This window comes from Copadichromis virginalis, linkage group LG20, assembly GCF_057382275.1.
Source record: "Copadichromis virginalis isolate Kocher_CV1m ecotype Utaka linkage group LG20, C_Virginalis_male_GT1.1, whole genome shotgun sequence".
NCBI lineage: Eukaryota > Metazoa > Chordata > Actinopteri > Cichliformes > Cichlidae > Copadichromis > Copadichromis virginalis.
The window spans coordinates 12586184-12601423 of NC_140637.1; the positions used below are offsets into that span (position 1 = coordinate 12586184).

Here is a 15240-nt window from a genome sequence, read left to right on the forward strand (position 1 = left end):
CACTACCATGTCTGGCTGGTTAGCTATCACCAGTTTGTCTGTCTGTATCTGGAAGTCCCACAGGAACTTAGCTTGGTCATTCTCAACCACCCTAGGAACCATGTCCCATTTTGACCGTGGGACTTCCAGGCCATAGTCAGCACGGATGTTTCTGTGTATATGCTGGCCACTTGTTTATGTTGTTCCATGTATCCCAGGGAATCTTTGCACAGCCTGCACCTGGGATCTTGCTTGGTGTGGTAGAACCCTGCTTCTATTGAGCTCGTGCTAAGACCTATTTCTTGTGGTGCCATGATTAGGGCCTCTGTATTGTCTTTCAGTCCAACTTTGTCCAGCCACTGATACAATTTCCTCAATCTGCCTTCATACATACCATGAAGGGGCCTGTCCTACCATGATGATTCTTCTCCTTGCTCTTTTTCTTTCTTGGGTTTCTGCTGCCTGTAGAATTCATTTCTGGTAGTTTGATCCCCTCTTTTCTGACTACCTTCGCTCTCTTTGTTACTATTCAACTTTTTCCAATCCGAATGACATTCCGATGTCACTGCTGTAGATCCTAGTGGTGCGGATTGGTGAATCGATGTCTCATTCACTCTTGGCATATAGCTCGATGTCATCCATGTAGAGGAGGTGGCTGTCAATTGCTCCACTCCATAGTCGGTATCCATAGCCATTGCTCACCAAGGGGTTTAAGGCTTATGCAGTTGAAGTTGGCTTCTAGAGTTGTTTGCCATGTCCCCATTGAGTTTGTAATGAAGTTCAGTTCAGTTCAGTTCATTTTTATTTCAAACATGCGCCTTCACATTCATTACAAAATATCATTCTGTCACGGAAAAGAGGGACCCAGGCGCGGTTCTTGCTCACAGAAACACAGTGCGTTTATTTACAGTGAAACAGACAAGTACAACAATCCATTCAAAAGTGCAATTTTCCAATCGTGCTCGTCCCTTGCTCCCAGTGCGTTCCGTGTAGTAACTCCCTTAGTGTGTGTGCTCCCCAACTCGCTTCTCCGCTCGCCCCTCCTGGAGGAAGAAGGAAAATCCAGCGTTAGCCACACGCTAGCCGAATAACACACTCACACTGCTCGCACAGACTATACCAGTTCGGAGTAATAATCCCACGTCGACTGTCGCCGTGAGTCCAGGTTAAATACCCCTTTCTAGCCTGGAGGAATGATTACCAACCACTGGTCAGGTAATCAGCTGCAGGTGGGCCGGCAACAGCGAAGAGGGACTCCCAATGACGACAGTCGCCAGGACACGCCTCTCCCATGGCGTGCACTTCCGTAAACAACCCCGAGGGCCAGGGAGGGAGAAGCAAACACATATCCGGTTGTTCAGTCTGACGTCACTAGCCGTGTCTGGGTCTAAACTCCGCTGCAGGTCCATATATCAAACGATCACTGTGGCATTACTGAGAGTTGAAAAACTGTCTAAAGTCTTTCATCTTTAATAAAATGATCAGTGTTCTGCTCTACCAGGTGTAACAATTGAGTTTAACATCCAGGCATCCATGAAAACGGAATTTATGACATTTAACGGAGTTAGAAGTTAGCAGGGAGTTAGCTCGCTAGCTTCTATCTAAATACAATATAGCATGTCCTGACTGCGGGGTTTTGGAAACAAATTAAAATGTACAGCTCTGTTATCACTTCCAGCATAAATGAAGACAGAAAACTAAACAGCAGTAACGTTTGTAGGGTTACTGAAGTTGGGCTAGCTGGTATATAATGATGTGCTGCGTGACCGCTAGCGACACAGCTACGTTAGCATAATATAAACAAGCTAACTTTTTTTTCCACTCGATAAAAGTTACCGTGAGTGTTCTCGGTGGTCAGGAACAAATGTAATCGCATGGCAGGATGCTGTAAAAGGACCAAACTTCAGCCAGGAGAACAACTGAGATAATCCATCCACAATACGAGGTTAGTCATTCATGGGCTGGGCTGTAGTTACATCCTAAGGTTTTAAAAACTGAGCTTAAATAAATGATTAGCGGTAATAAAAGCCGAGGGAGGTCAACAGTGATCACAGACTGTTTTAGGAGCTTTTTGAGATCAAATAGAAGAAAATACATAACATTAAACATGTTAACAACACAAAAGCCATATTAAACGCAGACTACTTTAGACCCGGAAGTAGGATTCGTCGCGTCATCACTGAACAACCGGATAGTGTTACCACTACACTATCCAGCTGCTCTCTCTCTCTCTCTCTCTCTCTCTCTCTCTCTCTCTGTCTGTCTGTCTGTGTGTGTGTGTGTGTGTGTGTGTGTGTGTGTGTGTGTGTGTGTGTGTGTGTGTGTGTGTGTGTTTTATGGTTATCTTACCCTAAATTACCACTGCACAGACATGCAAATCTCAATGACATTTCTCCTCTGCCCTCTTTAGGCCCTTACTGTAACCGTACATGGGATGGCTGGCTATGTTGGGATGATTCAGCTCCAGGAACTGTCATGCAGATGTGTCCAGCATATTTTATGGACTTTGACCCTACTGGTAAGGCCGTAATGGACACACATGGTCTCTTTGTATTCTTCTTTTTTATTTGTACTGATACAGTAAGTGAATAATAGATTGAACAAAGATAGTTATAGTTTTGAATTTACACCACCATAGTTAATTTTAAATCAAGTAATGAAGATGTGATTGATCTCTAAATCACAATCAAACGGGTTTAACAAAAATGTTGTATTATTTGTTTAGGAATTAGAGGCATTTCTATACATAGTCGATACATAGTCACCAATTTTCATTTTCATTGGACTGACAAGAAGTTTCTTGGACAGGTGTCCATTCCCTTGCTATTTCGTGAGAAATAAAGGACACGTAATGTCTGAATTTCATTCAAAGTAATGAATTTGTGTTTTATAGCTTTTTTAGTCATTTTAGTCAATGTAAGGCTCAAAAAGTTATCAGTGCAAGTGAAGAAGCCCGTCATTAGGATCAAAACCAAAATAAATCTATTAGTGTGATCGGAAAACTAAAGGAGTAGCCAAATCAACAATCTTGTGCAGTGTTAAAACAATTTTTTGCACTGATCAGAAGACAACTAGAGAGGATGTTGACAGAATTCTGTCGATGGTTCAGAAAACCAACTCTGAAACATTTAGCCAAGTCAAGAACACTTTCAAGGGGGTAGGCATGTCATTGTCAAAAGTCTGCAATCAAGAGACACCTTCATGAATGAAGTACAGGTGGTTTACAACAAGGTGCAAACCACTGGTTACACTAATGAACCTGAAAACCAGATTTGACTTTCCAGAAAAATCTGATGAAACTAAGGGTAATTTACTAGAAAAGGAAGACAAAGCGGAATCATCTGTCCAACATAGTGGAGACTTTGTTATGGCATGTGCCCGTACGGCTGCTAGTGGAACTAGATCACTAGTGATGAATGGTGTTTTGACTTTTAGTTGAAATAGCAGGATGAATACTGAAGTGAACAGGGCTATACTCTCTGCTCAGATTCAGCCAAATGCTGCAAAACTGTTGGGTAAGACGAAAATGACCCAAAGCATATTGCAAAAACAACCTTTTCGCTAGTTAAATGCAGAAAGTTCCACAAACAAACAGCAACTTAAATAAGCTACAGTAAACACATGGCAGATCATTTCAAGGGTGAAAAAACAGCATTTAACCCTGGAGAACCAATGGGGTCAGATCCGAGCCCATGGGTTCTCCAGGGTTAAAGATGTCCATGGGTTAAAGTCTTAAGGCAGTCATTGACTTCATGTAAGTATTAAAAACAGTCCTGATATTTAAAAATTAAGTTAGTTTGTCTAACTAATTTAGAGACTTCAAAAATGGGGGACTGTGTTTAAAAGTTGTTGCATTTGTTAAACTGTAATAATTTTGTTAAACCCTTTTAATTAAAGCTAAAAGCCTTCACTTCAAGGACAATTTGATGGTTTTATTTAAAATCCACTGTGGTGGTTTACAGGGGCAAAACTGCAAAAATTGTCCCTTTGTGCAGCAAAGAACAGACCTAACTGCATGTACTACAAATCGTCCACGTGCTGTATTTCATGTATAATGGGCCTATCATTGCCAACTATGACAACATGTAAAATCTGTTCATTCAACAGAGAGGGTTACCAAAGTCTGTAATCCTGATGGCCAGTGGTTCCATCACCCAGAGAGCAAGAGAATCTGGTCTAACTACACCATGTGTTCTGCACACACTAACCACAAACTCAAGGTAAAATGGAGCTATTTTCATCATTTACTGCATTTGTTTAATTTGGTTTGGTTTTGGCTGAATTGACCAAATTGGAGCATTGACCTTTACTGTAATCTGGTTCTGTGTGCCACTGTTTCGGGAGCTATTTTTCTGAATAAATGAATGTTTTTTGTGAAATTTTCTGACTGGAGTTAGAATTTGTTCGCACTTTCAACTTTCAACTTGCAATTTTATCTTATCTCATTTGATCTGATTTGGAGATGCCAATTTAACTATTAGAAAGCCATAAAACTTTGCAAACTCATCTAACCCTCCAAAATATGTCTAAGTAGAGTTCTGATAGAAATTTTCACCTTGCTCAAATCTGCTTTTAGTCTAATCAACCTCATGTCTAGACTGAACAGGCCAGTTGTTTGAAGAATATTCCTGTCAGAAACAAATCTCTAAAGCCTGTCAGACTTTTTGTATATTGTCTTTAATCAATTTAAAATTCCCATGCCATTTCTCCAGCAGTGATTACTGTTTAGTGCATCTTAATTGATGGCCATTCAGCAAATACTTTCTCTCTCAGAAGAGAGTTTACAGTTGTTTTATTTGCATTGCTGTGTGCTGCTTTCACATACTGTGAAGAGAAGATGCAAAGATTGTATTCTGTGCTGGCTAACATCTTAATTTTAAAAGAAAATCACTCTTAGTCAGCGATAAATCTATTTACATTCATCATAGCTGAGCAATTTGTTCCCTGCAGCTTGCCATCAGTGTCTACTACATGGCCATGGTGGGTCATAGTCTTTCCATTGTGTCCTTAGTCATCAGTCTGACCATCTTCTCCTACTTCAAGTGAGTCATGGGAGGTTTCTTCTGTCTGGGTTAATTGACTGCTTCTTGTTTTTTCCCTCTTCATAATCATATGATTAAATTATCATAGAAAATAATGGTGATTGCTTGAATGGGAATATTAATCTCCTGAGAAAAGTATTAGTTCACTCTGAAGCACCCGTAACTAATACGGTAGTCCATTAATGCTGTTCCTTTGCTCTCTCTGCTCTCTTTCAGGAGCCTTAGCTGCCAGAGAATCTCCCTTCATAAGAACATGTTTCTTTCCTTCATCTTAAACTCAATTGTTACTATGATATGGCTCACATTCAGCATAGTCAATAACCAGGGCACAGACACCAGCAACTCTGTGAGCCACCAACTAGTCTTCATCTCATTACACTCATGAGTTTTCTCTGTTTTCAAAAAGGCCTTATAATCCATAGTCTAGTGCCTTTCTCAGTTTTCACCTGTGGTCCTCTGTTTGTGTTTAATTACGTATTTATAAAAAATCTGCTTATAACATATTCAGTATATAAGGACTTACGATATCCCCTCTATCAGGTGAACTGTAAGATCCTGGCTGTACTGACTCAGTATACCTCTACTTCCACCTACTTCTGGATGCTGTGTGAAGGCATCTACCTCCACACACTCATCATAGTGGCCGTCTTTGTTGGGGAACAGCAGCTCTTCTGGTACTACATCCTGGGGTGGGGTGAGTCAGGAGGATCACACACATTTGTGCCTTTTCCAATTCTTCTTGGAGTTCCTTAGTCTAGTTATGTAGGAATTTGCATCATGTTAGCAGCAAATTTGCAGACCTGGCTCTGGCCACAAAGGGCCAGGTAGGTTGGGATAGCTTTTTTCCCCCTTAATATTATTGTTAAGGGGATTATTATTATTATTATTTCCTCTTAATTATTTACTCTGGTTATCTTTGTCCACTATTAAAATTTGCTTGATGATCTGAAACATGATATGCATGACAAATATATATATATAAAAAAAGAACAAAACAAAACTAAGAAATCAGGAAGAGGGTAAATACTTTTTCACGGCACTGTATCCAAACACGTGAGCATGTATTATACATACATATACATCCTCATTCACTAATACACTAAGATGTACTGCTGCGGCTGCAGCAGCCTCTGCAGAGATCCTGGGTGTCAGACTAGTATTCATTTCTGATTTTCTCTCTCTCTGTCCAAAGGTTTTCCCATCGTTCCTGCTGTCACATACGCTGTGGCTCGTGGGCTTTTCCACAACGACCCGTAAGATGCAGCACATTTACTGTTTTGCCATTGTCATCTCTGTAAATCAGAAGCTCAGACTAAGATGAGAAATGTAGTAAGACGTGTAGAGATATCCGTACTGGAAGTAGAGCAAAGCACAAGAGAGTTTTTCATCTTTTCTATAGTCTCTAAAATATGAAGTGGATTCTTGTATAGAAATATTTGACTGAAAAATGTTCAACAAACTAAGGTCAGTATATAATGGATATAAGCTAATGACTGACAAAGCCTGACTGGCTGAGAGTAATTTGATTCACTGTAATCCACATGTACAAGCTGCAATGTGACCCATTCCCATAAGCCACAATCTTTACAGCCTGCGAAAACACTGATAAAGATTGTGGCTTACAGGGATAGTTTATATAGCGACTATGTCTACAGCAGCTTCGTAAAAGATGTTTTGCCATCATCATTATTATAAGCAGATGAACACCTTTGACATTAGTTGAGTAAAATATATTGTGGTATTATATTTTTAATTTGTCAGTTATAGTTTTTGGATAATTTGATAGCTCCACCCCTTCCACACCTTTATTTTACTTGCTACGTGCTTTTTTAATGTAGAATATTAAGTTCACCTGATACAGTCACATGGTTTATATTGCTGGATTCATCACAGTCAGACCTTCTCCCCCCAAAAATGTTTGGTGTTTACTGATCTTTATATTTTTATATATGTAGCACTCTATTTAATCAGTCCATCATGATATTTATATTCTTTTTTTCAGATACGTAGAAGAACCCTCTGCCCACATCTGTCACATCTACTTTGGTTTGAATCAGAGCTTCCATTATGAAATTTCTCCCATCTGAACTTTGTTCAGAAGTTTTTAAAATTTGGGGAGTTTTTTTTTTTTTTAGAATATCTGTCAATTTAACTGCTTTTTCAGTAAAATATTTTTATACAATAAAACATAAGAGACTATATAAGAATATTTAAAAAAACACTGTGATCCTTTGTTCGGCCTCCGGTATGGACTCAAAGAATAAAGTGCTTTTGCAGGTCTTTACTCTAGCCTCATAGTACAGTCTTTTGTTAAGAAGAATTATAAAATATAGAATTATCTCATCAAATTGCAGTGTTCATTGAGTGTGGCACAAACGATGAACAATGATTTCCTCTTTGTGTTTGTTTCAGGTGCTGGATTAGCACACACACTCAGCTGCTCTACATCATACACGCCCCCATTCATGTTGCACTCATTGTGAGTTGATAACAGTGCATTTTAAATATCTTTTACCCAAATTTTAAATATTGAGTGACAGTTCATTACACTGCTGCACACTCTGATACATGAAATAGACAATATACCAGATACACATTCATTTATTAACAGAGAGATCAAATACGCTGTGTCAGCCTTTAAGTGCCATGATAAATATTGCCAGCATAATTACAGTAAAATGATAAAATGCTAATAAAATCATAGCTTTGGCACTAGTTTCAGAACCTGGATGTCATTTTTCAAAACGCTAAAAACAAAATTCTCATTCAAAACACTGCATTTGCGTTCATATGTTTTTAAGGAAAACTGGTACAGTTTCACTGTTTAGTTGTTTAGAAAATCATTGAATATTAGAGTACATGCAGTACACATATGTCGTTGCTGTAAAAGAACCAGTAGAGAGAATACAACAGATGCAGTGGAGTCAATGAACAAATGTTAAATTTACTAATGAAATCCACTGTAAGACGAGGAGAGCCTCTGCTATGCACCTCCTAGATGAGTTGCTCCAGGCATGTTCCACTCAGCAGGAGGCCTCTGGGGCAGACCCAGGACATGCTGGAGAGATTACATCTCTCGTTTGGCTTGGGAAAAAACTTAGTCTCCAATTAGTCTGCTGCCCCCACAACTGGGACCCAGATAAGTGAAGAAAAATAGCCGACTAGATAGATAAAATACACTGTAAATAACAGCGTGGTTCCCTTTAAATGAAAGCAATTTGCTAAAAATAATATACATATTGGAACATATTGGAAAGAACCTTTGGCGAGTCCAGGCCCGACACTTGTCTGCTGTTATGTTGCATGTCTGGAGGATGATCACTTGTTGATGCAGATGCCTGTCACATATTTTCTACTTCCATGTGGGGAAAAATCCTCAGTCACACAGAGGAAAGGAGAGTGCATGGGCAAGTCTATGATGGTGAGCTGTGGATGATCCTGAAACCATGGCTCCAGCTGAAAGCATCATGCAAATTAACATTGTCCCACACAGTATCACAGAATTCCCCAGCAGTCCCAAAGACCAGATTTAGCTCATAAAGAATGCTACAAGGAGCTCTGCATTGTATGAGCCAACACAAGATCTGCATCCCACCACACCATCTTCTAATATAGCAGCAGACATGTGATGTTGGCCTCACGTTGTCAAGATACTGTGATGGTGTTCCACTGACCAGTGAAATTCTGACCTCGCTCTTTGTCTTGGCTTGTTGGAAGCCTGCCTGAGCCACAAAAATGAACTTAAGAGTGTTTTTACTTGCATCCAGAGCCATAAACTGAACATACTTAATGGTCTGTTGCTTCTCTATGTCTGCATTTCTCTCGAAAAGCACATAGTAGAGCTGTTTTAGGGAAATTGGGTACCTTTTCAGCATATGTGCAGTGGTTGGGATACTTACAGATTCCACATTGTTGAAGTTGTCTTCTGATGCAGAAGAAGCCAATCACGGCCAACTATTGTTCATCAGTTAAGAGTGTGTCTCTGCCTGGTTTAGTGTCAATTCCACTGGAATAATTACAAGAGAAAAAGTATTACTGTAGAGCAGATTTGGCCTGAAAACATGTTACACATTAGCACGTAGTACCCAACATGACATCCAGGTTCTGAAACGAGTGCCAAAATGATTGTATTAAACTGTAAAAGGCACACAATGTAGACAGTAAGTAGTCATGTATTAAACTTCAGTCTCCTTAATTACTGGGACTCCAGTGCCACCATCAGGCCACTTGTTGTATTTTCCGTATAAAAGATTTTTTTTAAAGCCTCATAATAAAGATTATGTCTCATTCTTTTCATCCATATTTGTTTTAACCACATATATTTTTCTCTATCCCCCTCCATCCATCTATCCAGGTGAACTTTTTCTTTCTCCTGAATATCGTCCGGGTTCTGATAACCAAACTGAAAGAGACACACTGTGCTGAGTCCACGACCTACATGAAAGCAGTTAGAGCCACGCTCATCCTCATCCCTCTGCTGGGAATCCAGTATATCCTCATACCTTGGGCGCCGGATGGACGCATTAGCCACGCTGTCTATGAGTTCTTTCTTAACATCTTCACTCACTTCCAGGTACACTCAAAACAATGGCACACTTGAGATACATTAAACTCTGTGATCAAACCAAAAGAGTGCTTTCGATAATTTGCAACATGCAGTGACAAAGAGCACTTTTTGCTCCTAAAACTGCATAAATAAGCACTGTGTATTAATATTAACCCATTCCAAATTTACCATGTATAGTGCTCTCACTAAGAAATGTTTTTTTACTGCTATTGAATCTGTCTGGCTGTTACTTTTCAGGGACTCCTGGTGGCATCTATTTTCTGTTTCTGCAATGCTGAGGTATGTCTAAGAAATTTTCAAAGTGCTAAACTGACTAAGACTTCAGTCATGACACAAATAATGCAGATTTTTTTTTACTCATTCGATATAAATTCTGTCCGAATTTCCAAAATGTTGACTTAGAATTGGCAAAAGAGCATAGATAAGATGACATTTATTCACTGTTGATGTGCAGGCTCAAACAGCAGTGCGGAGGAAGTGGTTTCAGTGTAAATCTGCCTGGGGCAAAACCGGCTGGGGTGAAACACCTCTCACCAACAACCACTTTAACTACCACACCAACTCTTCCATCACCGAAACCAGCCGCATCACCATGAACGTAGAGCCGTCTGCCAATGCACCTTCGGAAAAAAAGGACTCGATCTCCGTGGTGCCGCAAAACGCCAGCAGGAAGAAGAGCAATGCATGCACCAACGGGGAGATAAGCAACATTCTGGAGACCACTCAAATCTGATTGGATAAAACACAGAGGTGACGGTTTTAGTGCCATATACACACACACACAACACACACACTGAAAAAAACAGGGACTGACGGAGAGTTTTCACAATAAATGTTAGGTTTTGTATGTATGTACATAATGTCTGGAGAGCGATTTAAAAGCATGTAATGTGTAGCTCACACAGGCACATTTCTACGCTTACGTTTTTGGACTTTTAGGAACTGATGAAAAAAACAAGCGTTCATCATCGTCGTTCATCATATCCAGTAATATCCAGTAATCGTATTGTAACGTTTTGTTATGTTGCTGCAGTCAAGTCAAGTTTCAGTTGTTGTTTGTTTTTTGTAGTTTTCATCAGAATAGAGAAAGATGACAATCCTGACACTGTATCTTAGATGCAGTTAGGAAAATAGATTTTTGGACAATGACACATCGCTACACCACCAAACACGATCTACAGCAAATCAAACAATCAATATGCGATTAATAAAAGTATTGCATTAGCTGTTTAGGAATTCTAGCCATTTTATTACATTGTCCCCTATTTTCTTTGAGTAATTGGATAAACCAATTACTTTAAATTTTAATTTTAATTGAACAGTTTTTAAAGATTTGGATGAAAATCCTTTTGGAGTCTAAAAACTATGGATATCATCAATGGTGCATTTCCTTTGAGATGCTCTGCCAGGTCTTAACCGCAGCCACATTCAGTTGCTGCTTGTTTCCCTGCCGCTAGTTTTGTATTTAGTAACTGAAAAGCATGCTTTATTAGACTGAGATGAGGTGACTAGCTTGATTGTAGACTTTAAAATTATACAGCTACCTCCCTGAGAGCGTTCTTGGGTTAGCTAAATTCAAAGGGTCTTGCTAAACAAGGAAAGAATTTGCAATCATCTTCTTTAAGTTGCCTTTTGTGGGCTTCCAGATCTTTTAGAGCTGTTAATGGTCAGCACTACATTTTCTACTAAATGTAGTAGATTGTTGATTTGGCCACTTGAAAAGCTTTTGCTATCTGTCTGATAGGTTTATTTTTTGGGAATGATTTCCTCTTTCACTTTCATGGACACCTTGCGGGACCTCATATTGAGAGTTCCAGCAACTGCAATCAATCCAGATATTTTATCTGAAGCCTTATTTAAACCTCTGATAACTGTGTATTAAAACATTGCTCTTTTCTAAACAGTTAATGCATATTTTCAGGTGAGTGTTTGTGTCATTAGTTGCCCCATAGAGCTGCCGAATGCTTAACTGTATATCAGAGTGACCAAGTGAATGTCGTAGCCCAGAGATGTGATTTTTTTTTTTACAAACTTTTATTTAAGAAAGATAAAAACACCTCATGTTGTCTTGAAAGCCAGCATCCTCATTTAAGTTGTTTCACATATTAAATTTCACATCACAGTGAATCCTATAATAGAGCTGGAATTTATTACCAGAGGGAGTGCTGTGCCCAGAGAGTTTGGAAAATACACTGTTATAGAACTAATCTGCCCTATACAAAATGCAAAAAAGGCAAAATGCTGTAATATTTAGTTTGAGTTGGCTTTTACTGTAACAATGAAAAAAAAAATGTTAATTTTTTTTTTTTCAAAACCAAATGATACAGAAAGGCAGCTAACTAGACATGTAAATCTAAAAATTATATCCAAAGTTTAAGCTAGCTGGCCCAATAGCTGCAGCTGGATAATCTGAAACTTAAACCCTACGTATTCTTTAGCATTTTGTCGAAAAATACCAATTTTGGTAAATTGAAGTGGCGTTATGGTACTTCATCACCTAAGTAAATGACACAAGCAAACCCACTGAGGTGAAAAGCTGAACCAAATTAAAATTTAGCAAAATGTGAAGCTAGCAACTGCTATGCTAGCTGTTTCTTACACAATGTAATTCAGTTAGTTCAGTTCAAGAGAATGTAAGGTAAAGACTAAACAATATTGTGTGTTGTTGTGGTTTAACTAGACTTGTCGTGACTAGTTATAGTTTGGAGTTTTATCCCTTAACTTCAATCTGTAACTGAGCAGCCAGAATGTTGGGGGTTTTTGGACAGTCAGCAAAAGAGCTAAAATACAGGAGTGGTATTTTATTTTTCAAAACTTTATTTACATATTATCCAAACTATATTTACATATGCAAAAAAATATTTCTTTTGCTCGTCTTTTCTCATTGTCTCTTGCTGAGCTCCGGTTTCAGTTTCTCTACAATGAGATTAGAACTAGAACGGCTCAACTAGGTTGGCTCAAAACTCTGAGGCTGAGGTTTAAGTACAGGAAAGGCTCAGAGAAGTTCCATAAATAGTGTGTGCACTAGACCCTGACCAATTTATCGGCAGACCAATACTATCAGCCAATCTCAGCCAATCTGTTGGTACTGAAGACATTAAATATAGTTGATAATTCAAATTTGTAAAAGAAAACAAGATGGAGAGCTACCCTTCAACTATGTCATGAATGTTGATGATGAATATTTTGTCCACCAGGGGGCACTCTGCAACTTCCCTGTTGGTAACACACCTGTTTGGAATGAAGCAAACACAACAACCAGCTGGGTAGAGCATATAAAAGTAAATAAATAGCTACACACAACAAAAATATAAGGAAAATCTATTCATGTTTCATGTGTTTAAAGGGGGGGAAAAGGAATGTTGAACTTTAAACCACCAATTGTTGGTATCAGACGATTTGTTTCTTCACAAATTCCCCACTACTTTCTCGTGAACAATGTATGAAAAAAAAGCACTTATTTAATGTCTGCCATTAATGTTTCTTTTATAATTATATTACTTTTATTGTAATGGAACAGGTTATACTGATCTGATGTAAAGCTTTAATACCCTGAGGTTTCAGATGAAACGAAGATGAGCTTTTGTCTAACTTCTGTAGACAGGAGAAGAGTTTGTGCGTAACAGATGTGTGTGCCTTTTTTGTTATAGTTTTTCCATAGTGTTGCTGTTTTATTATTTCAAAGAGTGCTTATTATTGTTACACAATGCTTTCCCCCTCCCTTTGCACAGTTATGCATTTACAGTGACTTTACAGAAATACAATTTAATAGTAGTGCACTGTATGTATCCTGGCTACAGTCCACTAGAAAACTGAACAAGTCTTATTGTTAAAGGTGAGCTGTTAGCAAATGTATTTAGCTGTTATTACAGCATGCATACACACACATCATAATAGAAAAACAAAGGCTCCAGTGTGGATATAGTGAGGTAACAGGAAATTAACTAAGCATGAGAAAGAGCTATTTCACTTAATCCCACCCACTTGGGAAGTGCCTGCTCAGCAGAGAAACAACTGTCATGGATGCATTTGCAAAGCAATTTGAGAAACATTCCAATAAAGTGCCAAAACAAATTTTCACTTCAAACATATTACTCTAAGGAGCTTGGAAAGAAAAGCGACTCAAGGATGGTCGTTCACAGTGGACATAGATAGCGTCTTTCACTCCTCTTTCAAGCCATCTGTCTTCAAGAACCCTAAAGAACTCCAGTCGTGTTTCTTTCACAGCTGCTTAGATCGCCATGACGTGGATGACTGAGAACCTACACAGACAAACATAATACTGTATTTATATTTTTAACACTGCCATTTATGTGTGGAAATAAATTTGTGTGACTATAATCCAGCTGTGTCTGTTACTATACTTTGGGTTATTTTGGGAATATTTGTAATTTACACAAGTGTTTCTGCTGTTATTTTACATACTTATGCTCAACTATTTTCCCATTAAACTATTTTAACTTTTGCTAGTTACTTTATTATTTGGCGTATATTTAATATGGCAATCTGTGTGCTACTTTATTTCTTTTTTGGTTTGTTTATTATTTATTTTATTTAATATATCTTATTTAGTGTAAACCAACACTATATAAAGTAATTAAAATAAGTACTATTAACTTTAACAGTTAATTGAGATTATATGTTGGGAAATAAGCGGTTTGCTAGGATGACCAGCATCAAAATGAAACGTTTCCTGATTTATTAATGAATTGTGCAGTAAAATATGTATTGGTAAATTTGTGTACACATTAATATTTCACCTTTAATACACCAATTCATTGTTTGATCATTTCCGAGGACCAAAATAGTCACTGAAATGCTAAAGTTAATTGAATAGTTAATCCAGCAGCTAATAGGGAAAGCAAATTGCAATTTTAAATAGATTTAGGTTTTATTGAGAGTTTAATGTTTAGAGTTTTTTCTGTAAATTCGTTTTTCATTAAAGGCATTTGTTAATGAATTGATAATTCATTTAAAATTATTCATTTAGATTTCCATTCCATTGACCATTGACCTCTGTCAATGGCCCCAGGGTGGCTGTGGCTACAATGTAGCTTGCCATCACCAGTGTGTGAATGTGTGTGTGAATGGGTGGATGACTGGATGTGTAAAGCACTTTGGGGTCCTTAGGGACTAGAAAAGCGCTATACAAATACAGGCCATTTACCATTAGATCATCAAATAACAAATCACTTGGTTGATACGATAGGACAATCTTCCCCAAGTATTTAGGTGTATAATACATTATTTTGTAAAATATCTTAAACATGGGCATACATCTGCTTTAAGGTTATTCGCTGTTTTCTTAGTACATGTCGATTTTCTGAAAGAAACCCGTATTTTATTGTACTGTAGTAGAAAAGGACGAGGTCCCACCGAGATTTGAACTCGGATCGCTGGATTCAAAGTCCAGAGTGCTAACCATTACACCATGGGACCGGATGGTATCGCCAGTGTGGGTCGTCGACTTTTGAAGAAAGTGAAGAGACTCTCTGCTTAAAATTTTAGGTGTATTTGTCTATTTACGTTCAGCTACATTACAACGACACAGCTGAAACGATGACATTAAACTGTAATTTATGTTTATAGCTTTTTAAAGACAGCTAACAGGATATGAGTGACGTTAGCTGCAAAGACATGTTGTAAGTTTTA

At 38.3% G+C, this 15240-nt stretch overlaps 1 protein-coding gene and 1 non-coding gene across 2 annotated transcripts in view; one reads left to right on the forward strand and one right to left on the reverse strand.

Moving 5' to 3' along the window:
• The window catches only part of calcrl2 (calcitonin receptor-like 2), a 41197-nt gene extending 27268 nt beyond the window's left edge, over positions 1-13929 (forward strand). The window contains exons 6-15 of the mRNA XM_085443120.1: positions 2390-2497; positions 4087-4199; positions 4930-5021; positions 5238-5367; positions 5562-5715; positions 6214-6274; positions 7434-7500; positions 9376-9594; positions 9826-9867; positions 10043-13929. Coding sequence (XP_085299246.1) covers positions 2390-2497; positions 4087-4199; positions 4930-5021; positions 5238-5367; positions 5562-5715; positions 6214-6274; positions 7434-7500; positions 9376-9594; positions 9826-9867; positions 10043-10321 — 1265 coding nt within the window. The 3' untranslated portion in view covers positions 10322-13929. The remainder of the gene's footprint in view (positions 1-2389; positions 2498-4086; positions 4200-4929; positions 5022-5237; positions 5368-5561; positions 5716-6213; positions 6275-7433; positions 7501-9375; positions 9595-9825; positions 9868-10042) is intronic.
• A 1026-nt stretch (positions 13930-14955) lies between these two features.
• trnaq-uug (transfer RNA glutamine (anticodon UUG)) lies at positions 14956-15027 on the reverse strand. The gene has a single exon. It is a non-coding gene; the product is annotated as a tRNA-Gln (tRNA).
• Between the last annotated feature and the right edge of the window lie 213 nt (positions 15028-15240).